At 47.3% G+C, this 16,537-nt stretch overlaps 1 protein-coding gene across 1 annotated transcript; it reads right to left on the reverse strand.

Annotated features, from left to right (window-relative positions):
• Positions 1–2,174: 2,174 nt before the first annotated feature.
• Positions 2,175–9,563, reverse strand: LOC125520999 (pumilio homolog 5-like). The gene is made up of 10 exons (XM_048686037.1): positions 9,065–9,563; positions 7,848–8,442; positions 5,637–7,054; positions 5,324–5,465; positions 5,115–5,222; positions 3,797–4,009; positions 3,588–3,698; positions 3,139–3,333; positions 2,660–2,831; positions 2,175–2,546 (listed from the first exon to the last, which is right to left on the reverse strand). The coding sequence occupies exons 2-10, from the start codon at positions 8,436–8,438 to the stop codon at positions 2,524–2,526; spliced, it is 2,973 nt and encodes a 990-aa protein (XP_048541994.1). The 5' UTR covers positions 8,439–8,442; positions 9,065–9,563; the 3' UTR covers positions 2,175–2,523.
• Between the last annotated feature and the right edge of the window lie 6,974 nt (positions 9,564–16,537).

Here is a 16,537-nt window from a genome sequence, read left to right on the forward strand (position 1 = left end):
TGCCATCGACGAGGCCGGCGACCGCCTCACTGACCTCCTGTCCAGCGCCTCTTCGCCGTCCTCCTCCAACCTCCAGTCCAAGGCCGTGGCGGCGCGTGCACTGCGCGCGCGCATCGACCGCGCCGTCGCCCCCGCCGAGCCACTCCTCGCGGCTCTGCGCCGGGTGTCTTCCCTCGCCGAGGAGGCCGCGCAGCTCCCGGAGAACCCGGCCGACACCGAGAGCGCCGTCGCCTTCGTCGACCGCGTGGACCAGATGCGCGACGCCATCGAGGACGTGGTGGCGCGAGGGGACGAGGCCGTCCGGAGGGTCGAGGAGGCGGTGGGGTTCCTTGGCCGCACCACCACCAAAGCCGCCGGCCGCGGTCGGGTGCGGCGGCTCACCGAGGCGGCCTCCGCGCTGCGCGCCGTGTACGAGACGGAGGCGGAGGCGATGCGCTTCGAGGGCCCGCTCGACGAGGCGCTGCTCGGCCTCCAGGATCTCTTCGAGGCGGTCCTGCTCAGGCTCAAGCACGCCGCGCCCGAGGACGATGCCGGCGCCGTGGGAGAAATGGACGAGTATGAACTCGGCACGGACGGCGAGGTGGACGCCGCCGCGAGGATGGCCAAGACGCTGGCCGGCAACGACTGCCTGGACATCTGCGTCGACATCTACGTGAAGGCGAGGTACAGGAGAGCGGCCAAGGCGATGATGCGGCTGGACCCGGCGTACCTCAAGGCTTACACGGCCGAGGCCATCGACGGCATGGAGTGGGAGGCGCTGGAGTCCTCCATGGCGCTGTGGAGCCCGCACTTCCACGTGGCCATCGCCTCCGTGCTCACGGCGGAGCGCCGTCTGTGCGCGCGGGTGCTCGCGCACCTCCCGCCGGCGGTCTGGCCCGAGTGCTTCGCCAAGATCGCCGCGCGCATCGTGGCCGCGTTCTTCCGCTTCGCCGACGGCGTGGTCGCGGCCGAGCGGGAGCCGCAGAGGCTGTTCAAGCTGCTGGACATGTTCGACGCGGTGGCACGGGAGAGGGAGCGCCTCGACGCGCTCTTCTCCGGCGAGTCGGCAACGCTGGTCGCCATCCGCGAGCGAGCGAGCGAGGTGGAGCGCGCCCTCGCGCGCGCCGCGGCCGGCGTGTTCTACGAGTTCGGCCTCCGCGTTGAGACGCACTACATCGCCGGCGCCGGCGCCGGGAACGACGCCGTGCACGTGCCCAAGATCGTCCGCTACGCCGTGAACTATCTGAAGTGCCTCGCGTCCGAAGACTACCGCGGGCTCATGGACACCGCGCTGCGAGCGGAGCGCGAGCGCGGCGGCGGCGGCGACGACGGCGATGAGGACGGAGGCGAAGCGGGGAGCGGGGGAGGCCGCGCGGCGCTCGCGGAGGCGGCGTCGAACGTGCTGGAGGCGCTGCACCGGCACGTGGAGGCGGCGCGCAAGGTGTGCGCGGACGCGGTGGCGGGGCACGTCATGGCCATGAACGCCTACTGGTACATATACATGCGCACCCGGGGCAGCGACCTGTCGAAGCTGATCGGCGAGGAACCCATGAAGCGGCGGTACAAGACCTCGGCCGAGGAGGCGGCGTGGGAGTACCAGGACGTGGCGTGGAGCCCGCTGGTCCGGCTCCTCGGCGGCAGCGGCGGCAAGGCGTGGCCGGCCGACGAGGCGCGGGAGAAGGCGGCGGCGTTCGCCGGCGTGCTGGAGGAGAGGGTGAGGAAGCACGGGGCGGAGTACAAGATCCCGGACGGCGACCTCCGGGCGCAGATCAAGGCCGCGGTGACCAAGGCCGTGCGCGGCGCGTACGCCGGGTTCGTGAAGGCGAACGAGAAGGCGGTGGCCGGCGGGAGGCGGGAGCTCCTGCAGGTGGACGTCGTCGAGAGCATGGTGAGGCGGGTGTTCGAGGAGATGGGCGACGCTGAAGCCGGCGGCAAGGGCATGGGCCGGACGAGGAGCAGCGGCCGGGTACGGCGGGAGAGCGGCAATATCGAAGGGTTTGAGGCCAACTGAAGTTGCTACAGCCTACAGCACGCACGCCATGGATTGCCACACAGTCAAACTTCAGCGTGGAATAATATTTTTGCATGAAGGTTCTTGTTACTACTACCAATTACTGTAATCTGCAATAAATCACAGGCCATTTTCTCCTCAGTCAATCCAGTGAATGGATGATGTTTTACCACACAACTGGAGATTTAAGCAAGCAACCAAGCCATTACATTACCAAGCAGTCAAGATACACACATGTATCACACATACAAGCCAAACCACTGGAACTATACATATTTTGCACACGGCTACCAACTACTAGTACAGTGTGGATAAGCACACCCTAACATATCCACACTCTAACATAGATACACTGGTGCGCACAGAATAAACCTTGTGCCTAGCACCTCCCTACACTGCCTAAGCAAAGTCACGTATGTACAATCTTCCTTGCTGGAGTTCCATGTTTTGTTAGCACTTTGAAGCACCGCGGTTCCAAGTTATGCTTTCTTCCTTGCTGATGAATTTGGCGGGGGTTGAGGCGCCTCCAATGCCTAGGAGTCGCACTCGGCATCTCCTGGAAGGATTATTATAGGATTAATTAAGACACTTCAAAACACTGGAGCTGAAGCAAAGCACTGGGAAGATTAACTGATTCATCGTGAAGTATCGCTAGTTCAAGAGGCTCACCTTCACCGCAAAGCTGCTCGACTCGGCTCGCGATATGTTTGCCATAGGTGTACTTCCTCAGTGCTTGCAAGTGACCCTTTACACGGCTGACCAGAAGTTCCCGCTGCTCATCGTTGCATGTTTCAAGTATCTTCTGAACAACATAATTAGCATACTGATCCTTCATCATTGCCTAATTGCATAGCAAGTGGTTAGCAAATGAACTCACAGGAATTTAATAGTGAACAAGCTTAGAATCTAGAATCAACGGAATCAGTAACAATAGACGGTACAAAGATACAGGATTCCTCAGTCAGGCTTGGAAATGTAACTCTCACTGCTAAATTGTCATTATCTGATTCCACATGGGATAATACTGCCTACTTCAGACTTAAGACTTGTACCGCGGAGCATTACTGCCTTCAAATTTATCAGCCAAAAAAGGAGGGAAACAAAAGGGATGGAAACATTGCGTTAAAGTGTCAAATTATCATACATACCAGCAAGGTATCATTTCCGTCAGTCTGCTCCACAATCTCTCTGATCAGAAGATCTCGTTCCGCAATATCTCCATGTTGGAAACACTTCTCTATCACATTTGATGCAAATTTATTTTGGCTCATGGTGACAACCTGCCCAGCCAACTTACTGATAATTTGAGCCCTTTCATGACTTTTTCCTTTTTCCACAACATGCTGCAAAAGAGACGGAAAAAAGAAATAAGCTGATATATTATGACGTAAAGTAGCCAAGGGCACTTCACTCACATCATCTGGTATCATAGAACTCCATAGCATATTCTTTTGCGACAAATGAACCAAAGGCAGGTCATAACTGGCGATGTATTTTGTGTTTACTATAGCCACTCAGTTAGTTTATAAATCAACAACTACTGTGCACTTTTTAGAATTTGGCAAAAGATATGGAATCAAATTGCAAATAATTTCACCTGGGTGACATAGTTGCCATACTGGTCTTGTGCGAGGATGCAAGCGGACTGCAATATTTCATCTATTATGCACTGACCTCGTGAATCACCACCACAATGCTCCAAAACTCTCTGCAGACAAGTGTATGGATTGAAGGGAGAAAGAAAGTCAGTGTGACAGGATCAAGTAGCAAATTCGTATCAAGCATTATTCTGGAGTCTGAACCCACCTGAATAACACGGCAACCATATGGATGCATTGAAAGACTAGCAACTTGTCCCCGAAAAGCAGATACTACAAAACCAATATGTTCCGTGGGGACACACTCTATGCACTTCTGTATAACATGATTCCCATTTTGGTCACGAACACATCGCATAATATTTCCATCAAGCTCGCGGACCAGATCTATTTTCTGGTCAAGTTCCATAACTTCCAGAGCCTGCATATTATAGAAGAGAATTAAACAAGCAAAAATTAATAATAACTGCAGGACACATCAGATACTATGGCGTATGCTGGTTGCATCCAGAATTCCTATACCGTGCCAACATGTAACTGCCAGGTTACACACTAATTTACATAGCAGATTACACACTAATTTCTACTTGTTATTTTGAATTTCCTAAGTAAATTTTCCAATCATACTGATTGCAAGCAGAAAAATATAATGTTCTCACGTACTGCCAACTACAGGTATACTTCAACCCATTTCTCTTAATTTCCTGATTACTCTAGCTCTCTTCAAAGCTTTCTACAAGCTGGTGATAACTTGATGAGATTTTCTTTACAAAATTGCATTTACCTCTCTTTGCACATTATCCCTGAAATCAGAAGTTTTATCTGACTGGACACCATATTTAACTGATGTTACATGTCAGATGATCTAGTGAGGTAGCTTAATCTCAAAGGGTACACTCTTAATCCACAAGTTGGAACCAAACTCAAACTCTCAACCCTAGTTCTGACAAATCCTTATCTCTAATATAGCAATTGTCACTATTGTATTTTCAAGGCATATGATGTTGCCTGCCTTGGAGCTGTCATATCAGCCTTGGCCCATAAACAACCCATGATTATGTCAACACACTGAAATGGTGGAATAAGCTAACCTACCATAATTAACCACCAACCTTCTTTTTTCTACAGTTATCCAAGCGAACAAACCTAAGCTAGCCAAAGAGTAATTTGGGCTAATCAGGTTAGTTGCCAGACACAAAATCTAGGTTACACCAACCTACATGTGTTAAGCTTAGCTAACCTAGTTATCCATTGCAAACAAAATGCAGCCATGCCACTTGTTCATGCATACAAGGGTACCATCCAGAATGTATGATAAACTCAGTAGCTAATTCTTGAGATAAACAGCTTTATAACTTTTAAGTGAACATCCCAAGTAAACCCCCAAAAATGCTATAAATACATGGGGGAAACTAGATACATAATAGACGAACAAGGTGCATACTCATAGACCCATATCTTTACAATTAACACAGAACGAGATCGGGCTGGACTAAAAACAGGCAAATGTTAAAGAGTAAGAGTACCTTTTGAATTACTCGGCATCCATACATCTGAAGGCTCAAAGGTACAACATGACCAGCAAGCTTGGCGGCAAGATCCCTTCTTTGCTCAGGAGTTCCATGTTCAAAAAACTGCAGAGATTACATGTCACTTTTTTGTACAACCAGCAGTTACCATGTGCGACAAAGTGATGCAGACAATTTGCTCCACATAACAGATAACCGGAGCATACCTTTTGGATCACATAATTCCCGAACACATCAGTCATTAAAGATGAAGCATGAGGAAGAACTTCTGCAAACACGGCTGCCTTCTCTTCAGCAGTGCAGTTTTCCAATTTCTGCTGGATGAAACGGCTACCATGTTGGTCAGCGCTGAGGTCAAGAGCACATCACGCATTAGCGACCAAAACTGGTATTGGTGTATATATGCTTAGTTAGAAGTTAGAGTGATACATATGCTGAGTTGCATGCCTAATAGAATGATAAATATGCTAAAATGCATATCAAATTAGAATGATAAATAATCAACACAACACAACTAACCTGAAATCTACTATGCGACCTGTGATATCAGATAGCTCAACCCTACGTGCTCTGTTGGACTTCAGTTCTTCCAGGAAAGTGCATGCCTTCGGGTTATCAAATTTCTCCCTTTCTCGCTGCCCTTGAAACCCAGAAACAGCAGTCATACTTCTTGAGGCGGACTGAAACCTCGCAGAATCATTTCTACCAGAGGGGGAAATTCCAGAGAAAGGTTGCCCCTGAAACACTGGGCTTGTTGGATAAGTCAATGGCGCTCCAACATAGGGTGAAATGCCATGATAATTTGGAACAGTTCCTCCTCTTAGGGTTGTAGGAGAATTAAAAATTCCAGTTTTTGGAAGTTGAAGCCTCTGATCAGATGGATATTGAGCTTGAGGAAATAACTTACGTGGATCAAAATTATCAGCAACATTTCCAAAAACACTACCCCTTGGAGCCAATGTATTGTATTGATTTCCACTAGCATACTGTGGAAAAGAGGGATGCTGAAAGAACTGAAAAAAGTTCGGGTCGGGAATAGTTGGCTGCATGGGAACCCCGAGTTGCCCATACATTTTATATGGCTGAACAAACTCGGTTCCTGCAGTAAGATTCCCTGCTGAAGGAAAACCAGATGGCCTACCACTAAAGCTTGGAGTCATAGGACTGTCGAGAGGTGTCGCAGCAGAACTCTGGGGAGAATAGCTAGTCATAACGGGTGGGAAACCTGAACCACCCAAAGCATACCCAGCAGTCACATAAGGATTTGCCAATACACTGGCTGGATGCAAATTCTGATAATATGGGCTTCCAAAAGAATTCGATGTATAAAAGGGTGTTGGCATACCAAGTTGAGGTAAAAGTTGCTGCATGTCACCAGTGGGTAGTTTTAGCTGAGTATGAGACACGTTGTCAACAAAAGGAACATGGGGCAGATGTGCTCCATGAGGAGTCATTGGCATATGGTCGCCTTGGACTAGAGGTGAGAAGCCATACTGCTGCAAGAAATTGCCCTGCCACTGCTGCTTAACTTGTGACGTAGTCGGGCTATCCAAACTTAACTTCAAATTCTTCATGCTAGAGTCCACAACATCAAGTTTAGTAACAACTGCCCCACTGACAGGCACATCATTTCCAGGCTTCATGTCTATGCTCTGCTTTTCTTGCTGTTGCTCAGAAATTTGTACACTAGGGTTATTATCAGAACATGATGAACTGGGAACAGATGTAGATGAAAGATTGTTGCCAAGTGTACTTCTCAGTACACTGGCCAAAGGTACAGGTGTCCACGAATTTAACCCTGATGGCTTGACAACATCATGTGGCAAATTCCTTGATGAGTCAATATTAGAATGGACAGCTACGCCATCACCAATACTGCTGCTTGATAGATGTGAAGAGTTATCATACAACGAATCGGGGTTCTGCTGGAAGCTCTCCTAGGGAAAATATGAACAGATAATGAGATGATCAACTGTAACATGCTTGGACATAAAATTAAAATATTAATGTAATGTCAACATTCATTTGCATGTGCAGCATGGAAAAAATGTAACTAAACATGACCATTAATTGTGCATCTATGCAAAAAAAAAACTCAGTATTATGCAAGTGCAGAAGGGGAGCCTTGGCGCAGTGGTAAAGCTGCTGCCTTGTGACCATGAGGTCACGGGTTCAAGTCCTGGAAACAGCCTCTTACAGAAATGTAGGGAAAGGCTGCGTACAATAGACCCAAAGTGGTCGGACCCTTCCCCAGACCCTGCGCAAGCGGGAGCTACATGCACTGGGGCTGCCCTTTTTATTATGCAAGTGCAACTAACAGGCGTTCCAAAGATATTTTCAGTGCCACCATATTTTCTGCCCAATCATCCTTGTTTTGGTATATTTACAAGATATGCAGCAAGATGACTAGATTAGCGCAACCAACGTATACTTTAACTATCCAAACAAAAGCCAACCATTTCTAAGAAAGGAGTGCTGATTTTCCTTCAAATTGGAGTTGAAAGATTGGCTGATATTGATATAAGCACAGGGTAGCTCATTTGCAACTTCTTGCAATAAACTTGATGGCATCTTAATATAGGAAAGCAATTGCATTAATACTTTGATCCAACACAGTTATTATTACTAGTTCAAGCAGGTACAGAGACCAAGCATCCCTGAGCGGCACATAATCGATCAGAAAAATGGAAAGGAGGCAAGAGAGACTTGTGGTCTACGTGGAACACTCACCTGCACAAAATCCACAAGATTCATCTGTTCATCATCTGCAGAACTTGAATCCAACCTTGGAGACTTATCATCTTCCGGTTCTTCCTTGTGAGTTGATAGAGTAGATCGAGGTATAAATAAGGAGCCTTTATTGCTGTCATCTTGGGAAACCACTCTCCATTCTTTAACCTTGCCAACTCGGTTCATGAAGCGGCGGCTCTCCCTTGAGATTAGTGGAGGAGGAAGCCTTGGGTTCAAATTCACCTTGGAACCATAATAGTCAAAGTATGCAGGATCAGCACGTAACTGCTCCTCAGCCGTGGAACTGCCAGTCACATTGTCCAAGTTACCTAAACTGGTGTCGAAGTTTCCACTCCGCTGACCTATAAGATTACCAAGAGCAGCCAGAGATCCCTCCATGCTAGGAGGTGCGCTTCCACTTCGATTTGGGACAGATTCCCCCCAGCCCCCATAAATCCCACTGCCATTCTCCACAAACCCCAGCCCTTCTCCTGGAAGATTTCCCAGTGGAGAGTCGAATGCTCCGAAATCCTTAGTCCAGCCACCAGCCCCTGCCCCTCCAATCAACCGAACAGCACTCTGTGTGGCCATTACACTGCAAGGAACCATATGAAAGGGGGAAAAAGAATATTTAGTGTTTATCAATTGACTATATTAGCAAGTTCATTCAGGAGCAACTGGATTTACCGATTTGGCATATTCAACAGGCAACAGAATAAGTTCTGTTGAAGCAAATGATTTCCAAAGTTACTGTTTCATATTAGGAAACTATGAATGACAGAATAATAACAGCATACAAGAAGACTGCCCAAACATGCTAAGGTACCAGGTCTCTGAATCTCTCGAAGATGCAAAATGTGGCATTATATCTTGGGGCGAATGGAAATGATTTGTAAACGAGAAGCCTAAAGCAATGGATTACATGCTTGCAGCCCAACCACACAGCAATTCCAAAGCGAAAGCGCCTAATTTGCACCTAAAAGGCAAGAGCTTGGCAGCGAAATCAGGCATAAATCCATCAAACGCCTGGACATAAAGTTAGGCCATCCCCGACGCCCTCAATCCTGCACCTCCGAATCACAACAAAATCGAGGAAAACCCCGGTTCCTTTCTGTTCCGGTGAGTCTTTTAGACGACTTTTTTTTTGTTCTAGTGAGGTCGCATGATTATATACGGGAGAGGGAGCGAGCGAGCGAGAGAGAGGGATAGATAGGTACCTTGACGCCTCCGAAGCAGCCGAAGCTTCCAAACCCTAGGCGAGCACCAGCGCCAGCACCAACCCGGCCTCCTCCTTCCCCTCTCCCTCCTCGACCCCAAGCCGCGGCAGTTGGCCAGGCCTCGCTTCCCTCTCCCTCTCCCTCCCCGGAGAAGAACCAGCTCGAGTCCCCCCTTCTCCCTCTCGTCGCCGCCGATCTTCTCCTTCTGGAAGCCTTCCTTCTCCTCTCTCGGTCTTCCCCTCTTTCTCTTTTGCGGGCGGAGAAAAAGGATGTCGCGTCTAAAACCCTCGAACCGCTTGCTTGCTGCGGGCGGCGGCGCCGTCCCCGCTGCTTTGAGGGTCGTGCTGGGAGGCGATGTGCGGCGAGGATGCGGTGGTGGTGACGGTGACGGGCCTATCTGGTACGCCAACGTGTCGCCGGAGCACGGGGCACAGGGGTCAGCTAGGTGACGGTAGCAGGCGCGCTAGACGCTACGGCCACCCCAATGGAGCAGCTCTACTCGGAACGTGGAAATGGCTCTCGCAGAGAACCAAATATTGTACTCCCTCCGTCCCAAAAAACATGTCGCGATGTCATTTTTTCAGTTTAGTCCTTGTCGTTCTCCCACCAAACCCGCGGTCCTCGTCCTTCCTCAGTCTTCTCCGACGCCGGCCGATTTGGTCGCCCCGTCCCCGCCGCCCCACGCCGCCTCCGCCTTGCTTCCCTCCCGCCTCCCCACACCGGCGCCTTGTTCCCCTCCCCTCCGACCGCCGCCTCGTTCCCCTACGCCCGCCGCCTTGTTCCCCTACGCCCGCCGCCCGCGAAGGTTCAATTTTGGAGACCACCGTCTGCAGTCCTCGCTCTCCTTCCGCCTGCGCTCGTCGTGAATCACCTCCTCTCTGTCGACCATGAAGCTCGCCCCTCCATGGACGCCGTTGACCCGAGCACTGGGAAGCACGGGTGCCCCTTCTCCAATCCGCAGACGGTGCCTTCCACCAGCGGCGCTCCGTCCGACGGAGCCGTCCTTCCCCGAGGGTGGCGAGCCGGAGCTGGCACTGCCCTTCGTCGACCCCCTCCTCGCCGTATGGCTGCCTCGCTGCCCAGCAGCCACCACCACTGTCCACCTGGCCGTCAACCTCATCCACTACTACAGAGCGAAGGTGAGGATGCTTGCCTGAATCCCCAAAATGTCAAAACTGAAAAATTTAGTACTGTACTCACATGTGAATCACTCCATTTTGGGCAATTTTTGTGGAATTTTGAAACATTTACTCCATTTGGGACACACGCAGGTGGGATTCAGTGTACTCTACGAACTGCTTCAAAATGTAGGGCATTTTGGGACACACGCAGGTGTGCATTTTTGTGGAATTTTCAGTTTGTAAAATTGGAGTATTGAAGAAGTGTATTTTCCATTTTGAAACTGAAAATAAACCGTATGTTCTGCATTCTGTATGTTGATTATCAATTTTGTTTCCACTAAATTTTGATCAGTGACTATAGCACAATATTCAGTTTCCACTTTGTAAATTCAGTTAACACATTTGTTCCTTTGTAAATTCAGGTAACACATTTAACACTTGGTAAATTCAGTTAACTCAAGGCTAAAGACAATCTACCAAGGCTAAAGCATATACTGACATGAAACGACAATAATGGAGCCATGGAGCAGCAGGAACTCAAGGTCATGGATCATCTCTCTTGCCTTGTGCAGCTTGCTCTGTTTCAAAGCATCTAAATTTTCCATTAGTTGATAGCAGCACGAGTCATGTAAATTCTCACAGATTCAGTGTAAATGCATTCAGTGTATATTCTCACAGATTCAGTGCAAAATGCATTCAGTGTAAATTCCGAGCAGCACATTCCACACTAGCTTCATCTTAGAAATTTAATTAGTGCATTTGTACACTTTAAACTGGAGTACATTTTCATTTTGATAACTGACAGCATATTCATGCACTGATTTTGATTTCGGTTTTGTTTTCTATACAGGACAATTGGTTTCTTCAAGAAGGTAGAAGACGCCGTCCACCCCGTGTCGCCGTCGCCAGAAGGTAGAAGACGCCGTCCACTCCTATTCAGCCACTGCACCATCGTCCAGCACCTCAAGGCCGACATCACCTGGAGCTCCTGTTCAAGATTTCAGATTCAGAGATGAGTACTGAAACTACTTGATGCTAAGATTCAGACTAAAGTTACTGTCAAAACTGTCATTTTTCTCCTTGATGTGAGCATTTATAGTTTGATCCAGAGATTCAGCCAAATTGTCCATTTAACAGAAGTTAGGTTCATAACTGATCCCTAGCTATCAAAATTTAGTTAATAAAACTGTAACAAACCGTCCATTTAACAAAACTTAGGTTCATACCTGATCACTAACTGACAAAACTGAGAAGTGTACTCCTGGAGTACTCCTGCTTGGAACATTTTCCATTTTGAAACTAAGATCTGCTTGGAACATTTTCAGTTTGCAAAACTGTAGTACAGCAGAAGTGTATTTTCCATTTTCAGTTTAACAAATTTCACTAAATTCAGTCAATAGCAATCATTTTAAATGGTGTACACAAGAATCAGTAGTTATCTGATTTTTACAGTAGAGTGGATCTTGTTTGAACTACTATGAATTATGTCAAGATGACAAGATGAGAATGCCTCCCCCTTTCCTAGAACAGCCTTCCTTTAGTTTCATTCAGTTTGGGCATGGGACCTCCACATTTTCTTTTTACTGGACCTCCACAGACTAATGGTTTTATTCTCACAGATTGATCATGAAATGTGGGGGCATCATTCACCAAAGCCATGACATGAAAAAAAGTTGGGTCATCTTGACATCCTGTGTTGTGTGTGTGTGTGTGTGGTGTAGGAAAAAGCTTAGACTTGCTCTTAGTGGATCAGAACATGCTGTTAGGAAGTCTAAGTTTACTCAAGGCCTTGTTGTTAATGCATCTTTAACTGAATTTACTCAAGGCCTTTTTTAACTGAATTTCCCTTACTGCAAGTGCTCTTCAAGTCCCATTTGCTCCTTTGTAAACCCAAGGATTGCAACATAAAGATACTCCTACTTCTTCCTACTTCTTCCTTCTCCTCAGTTCTGAAACTTCAGCTATCCTATCTACAGTACCTAGCTACTGCCAGAACAGAACACTGTATATCTATGGCTTCATTTTAGAAATTTAATTAGTGCATTTCTAAAATGGCAAACATTATGTTAGCACAAATATTCAGTTTTAATCCAAATTATTCAAATTAATCCAAATATTTTAAATTGATTCAAATAACTAAATTAATCCAAATCAATTCAAATTCCAAATAACCCAAATTCCAATATATTCCAACAAGGAGTTTATATACAAGGATTAGACAAGGCATACACAAGGGCATGACATAAGGTCCTCTTTGTCCCCTCTTGACACAAGATTACACATGACATAAGGGCATCTTTGTCCCCTCTTGACACAAGATTACACAAGACATACACAAGGAGCACCTGACTACATGACATAAGGGCCTCTTTGTCCCCTCTTGACTACATTCTTTTCCTTTCTTTGGCCACTTCTTCCCTTCCCTTCCCTTTACTTTTCTTTCTTTTACCTTCTCTAGCTAATTCTTTCCTTTCATTTTCTTTTCCTATTGCAATTTCCATTTCTTCTATAACGGCCCTAGTATCAACAACTACCCGGCTGTCGCAATATACACCGGTTATTTCCATTCCAGCATTCTGAACGTGATCCTTGTGCAAGTGGGGCAACTTATATTGATTTCCTCCTTTGTCTCTCATAACTTCAAACATTACTGCTTCTAATGTGATAAAGCTTTTGTGCAACTTGTCGGGATCGTAGTTCTCGAATTCCTCTTTCACACCCTGTACCAGTTCCTGGATGTTTGTAGGTGACCTACAGTCGGTTAGAGACTGGAGAGAGGTATGGAAGTAGAGGTCCAAACAATTTAACTCAGGGCTATTTGGGGGCTGTTGTAGCAATCGGATGTCAAGATCAGTTTGTTCCACAGCTTCTCGAAAAGCTACATCATTGGGAAGGACATGAGGCTTTGCGTTATCCTATTGGATGAATATTGTTGCTCCCTCATCATTGTCAGGCCACTTATCCTGAATTGCCGGGATAATCTTATTGATTAGATAATCTCTGCACACGGGCCTGGTTACTTTCACTGATGTCAACACTTTTGTCCCCTTTGTTCTGTTCTGACTTGTCCGCTTCGCCTCAGTCTCTTCGACGAATGCCCAAATGCCGATCTTCCCATCGAATGTTAGCTCCCCCTCATTGTTATATCGAGGCCTGGCAACAGCTGTTAGGAACATTACCTTCCCAACGTTGTGAGTGTTTGACACGGTGCGCTTTGGTTCAGGTTCTCCTGGAAGTACATAGTAACTATTCTTCACCCTCGTCATGTCAAACCACTTCTCATCGATGTGAACCATATTCGCCATTGGTTTGAACATAGCCCGAGAAGTTGAGATCGAATTGTCATCGACCATGGACATACAAAATTTCAATCTCGCAAGCTTGTTCTCTAGCTTGAGGTGAGGCTTCACGGTGCTTGTGATGCGGTTGAGCTCATTCAACTGGAGCCTCTTATGTAGGGTCGATCGGGCCACACCTAGAGACCGTGCCAGAGATCGAATTGTTCTTCTTTTATTCAGTGGGATTGTTGAGGTCCTCTCTAGATTTAGCTCCTTTCTCTTTCGGCCAGATCTTCCCGGCTTCTTGCTTGAGACATCTACTTCTTTGCCATTGGCAATTTGCCTTTTGGCGTCTTCCCAGATTCTTTCAACAGATCGTACACTTATGTCCAACAGGTTTGAGACTAGCAGCTTGTCGTCTGGTTGAACAGACCCATCTCTGAGCTCGATTACCAGCAAGGCGAAGTAAACACCATGCCTTTCCTTATCTGACAATTCTCTTCTCTTCTCTTGAAGTATCCAATTCATAACTTCATCCTCTTCCTCTTGAGCTTCATCCTCTTTCCCTTCATCTTCTTGAGGCATCCAATTCATATCTTCATCGTCTTCCTCTTGAGGCATCAAGTTCAAATCCATAGCTACATTCTCTGCCACTTGAGGTTCCTCCTCTTGAGGCATCAAATTCAAATTAATACCTTCATCGTCTTCCTCTTGAGGCATCAAGTTCAAATCAATGGTTTCATGTTCTTCCTCTTGAGGCATCAAGTTCAAATTCATATTTATGTGTTCCTGCCATCAATGACAAAAGATGAGTACACCATGGTACCATAACAAGAATATACACACACAAAATGAGTATGCAAGTCAAACAAGAAATAGGTGCCATGGCACCATTTCTAGTTTGGTTGCCACGGTACCCAACAAGAAATGGTGCCATGGGACCATTTCTACAAATGGCTGCCATGGCACCATTTATAGAAAGGCTGCCATGGCAGCCAAACACTTTGCTCTAACCATAAGCCATTTTCTCTAGTTAGAGTAGTTCACATAATTTTACTCTAGTTAGAGTAGTTTTGCTGAATTTTACTTGCTCATAGTACCATGCCTATGGTAGAAAAGTGTCAAGAAAAATATACTCCTGTCAATAGAATCAAAACTGATTTATTACCTTTGCATATAAACTACTCCTAGTGAAACTACAACACATTCCAATCAATTTATGTTTGCTTATTTTTGTTTTTTCTCTCTACAGAAAATACTTTGGCATGGTACAGTTTGACCAGCCACAGGACCAAATGAGTTAACCTACTCCCTTTAGTCTGCATCAAGGTACAGATCTTTTAACTGAATTTTAACAGTCTGGTGATGTTTTCACTAACATCATTTGGGTTCCATCGGCAAGTGGGGATATACTGTATGTTGTTACTCAGAAAATTGAATTTTTGAGGAGATTGACCATCCTATATGGAAAACAGCTTGACTAGTTACAAGCCCTTGTGCGGGTGTCCATGTTCTGCCAAAAGTCTCCAGCTCCTCTTGATTTCCTCCTAGATTTTGATTTCTGAAGTCAAACTAAAGCAACAATCTGTCTGCAACCAACCAACAAGCAAAAAAAGAGAGATGACTCTGTTTTAACACTGCTGAAGTTTTAAGGCTGATCTTAGGAAGAATGTCTTAAGTTAAAAGATCTGTACCTACAGTTTAACTGAATCTCTCTAACCCACTACAGTACAGAATTACCTCACCGTAGCATGTGCGGATGGATGTTGGGTGATGCTACTGATTCAGTTAACAGTAAATCAATTTGACAAATTTCCAGGTAGCAATTTTACTCTGATGGAATACCTTCTCTGATGATATTGTCTCTGAATTTTCAGGTAGCAATTCTTCAGATTGCAATTAGCAGTAGCAACAACAACACGAGCAGAGGATCAGCAGCATCAACACGAGCAGAGGAGCAGCAGCAGTAGCACGGTCAGTTGGATCAGAAACACGGTCACGGGCAGAGGAGCAGCAACATCAACACGGGCAGAGCAGCAGCAACAGCAGCTCCACCGGCGACAGCGGAGAAGAAGAGAAGAAACAGCCGTGCGGGCACGCGGGCAGAGGAGAAGGAGGAGCACAGCGGCGCGTGGGAGCTCGAAGAGGACTCACGGGAGATAGAGGAGGACGCACGCGAGCTCCTATCCACCGGATCGTGGAGGCTGGTTCCGGCAAAGTCCATAGGGGATCACGGCGGGAGGGATCGCGGTGGCGCACGGGAGGCAGCTCAAGGTGGACTCGCGGGAGCTCGAGGAGGACTCGCGGTAGCTCGAGGACGATGAGAGGGAGCTCCTGCTCCACCGGATCGTGGTGGGAAATTCCGGCGACGCCCACAGGTAGTCGTGGTGGGAGGGGATCGCGGCGGCGGCAGGTCAGGGCGGCGGTGGAGGAGCAGGTACTTGGCGACAACGGCGACGTTGAAGGTACGTGGCGATGGAGGCACGACGGCGGCAGAGCACTTCCTGATGGGCGACAAATCGCGCAGCTTGGCGGCGACAGCCCCTGGCGACGCACAGGCGACGGCCGAGGAAGAACACAGGGTGGAGGGACTTGTTTGTGACGATTTTGAAACTATGAGGGCTTTTTTGCAAAATTAGCAATGAACTACAGGCACGACATGTTTTTCGGGACGGAGGGAGTATGTTTAGAGAGCGACTCCAAACACACCGATTTAAATGAACGGTGTTTTTGTCCGCTTTTTGTTTGTTTGGTTCGGCCGCCCGCTCGGCACCCGTCCTGTTTAAGATTTGGGTCGACAGTGCGCCAAACGCGCCGACCCATATATGCAGGCGTGACCGGTTACTCGCCTTTTTTCAACAAATAGCACAAATATTTCACACTCAAATCATATAGTCCACAAACCAAATAAATAGTATAGGTTTGCAAGCCGAATAAAAAATAAAATATTTGTTGCCAACATGAGTCCATATTTTTTTGCGGCAACATGAGTCCATATATACTTAACTAAATCATTTTGCAGTTGCATGTGAATTTTTTAATCACGCAAGTTATGATGAAATTGGGTGAACTGT

This window comes from Triticum urartu, chromosome 7 (assembly GCF_003073215.2).
Source record: "Triticum urartu cultivar G1812 chromosome 7, Tu2.1, whole genome shotgun sequence".
Lineage (NCBI taxonomy): Eukaryota > Viridiplantae > Streptophyta > Magnoliopsida > Poales > Poaceae > Triticum > Triticum urartu.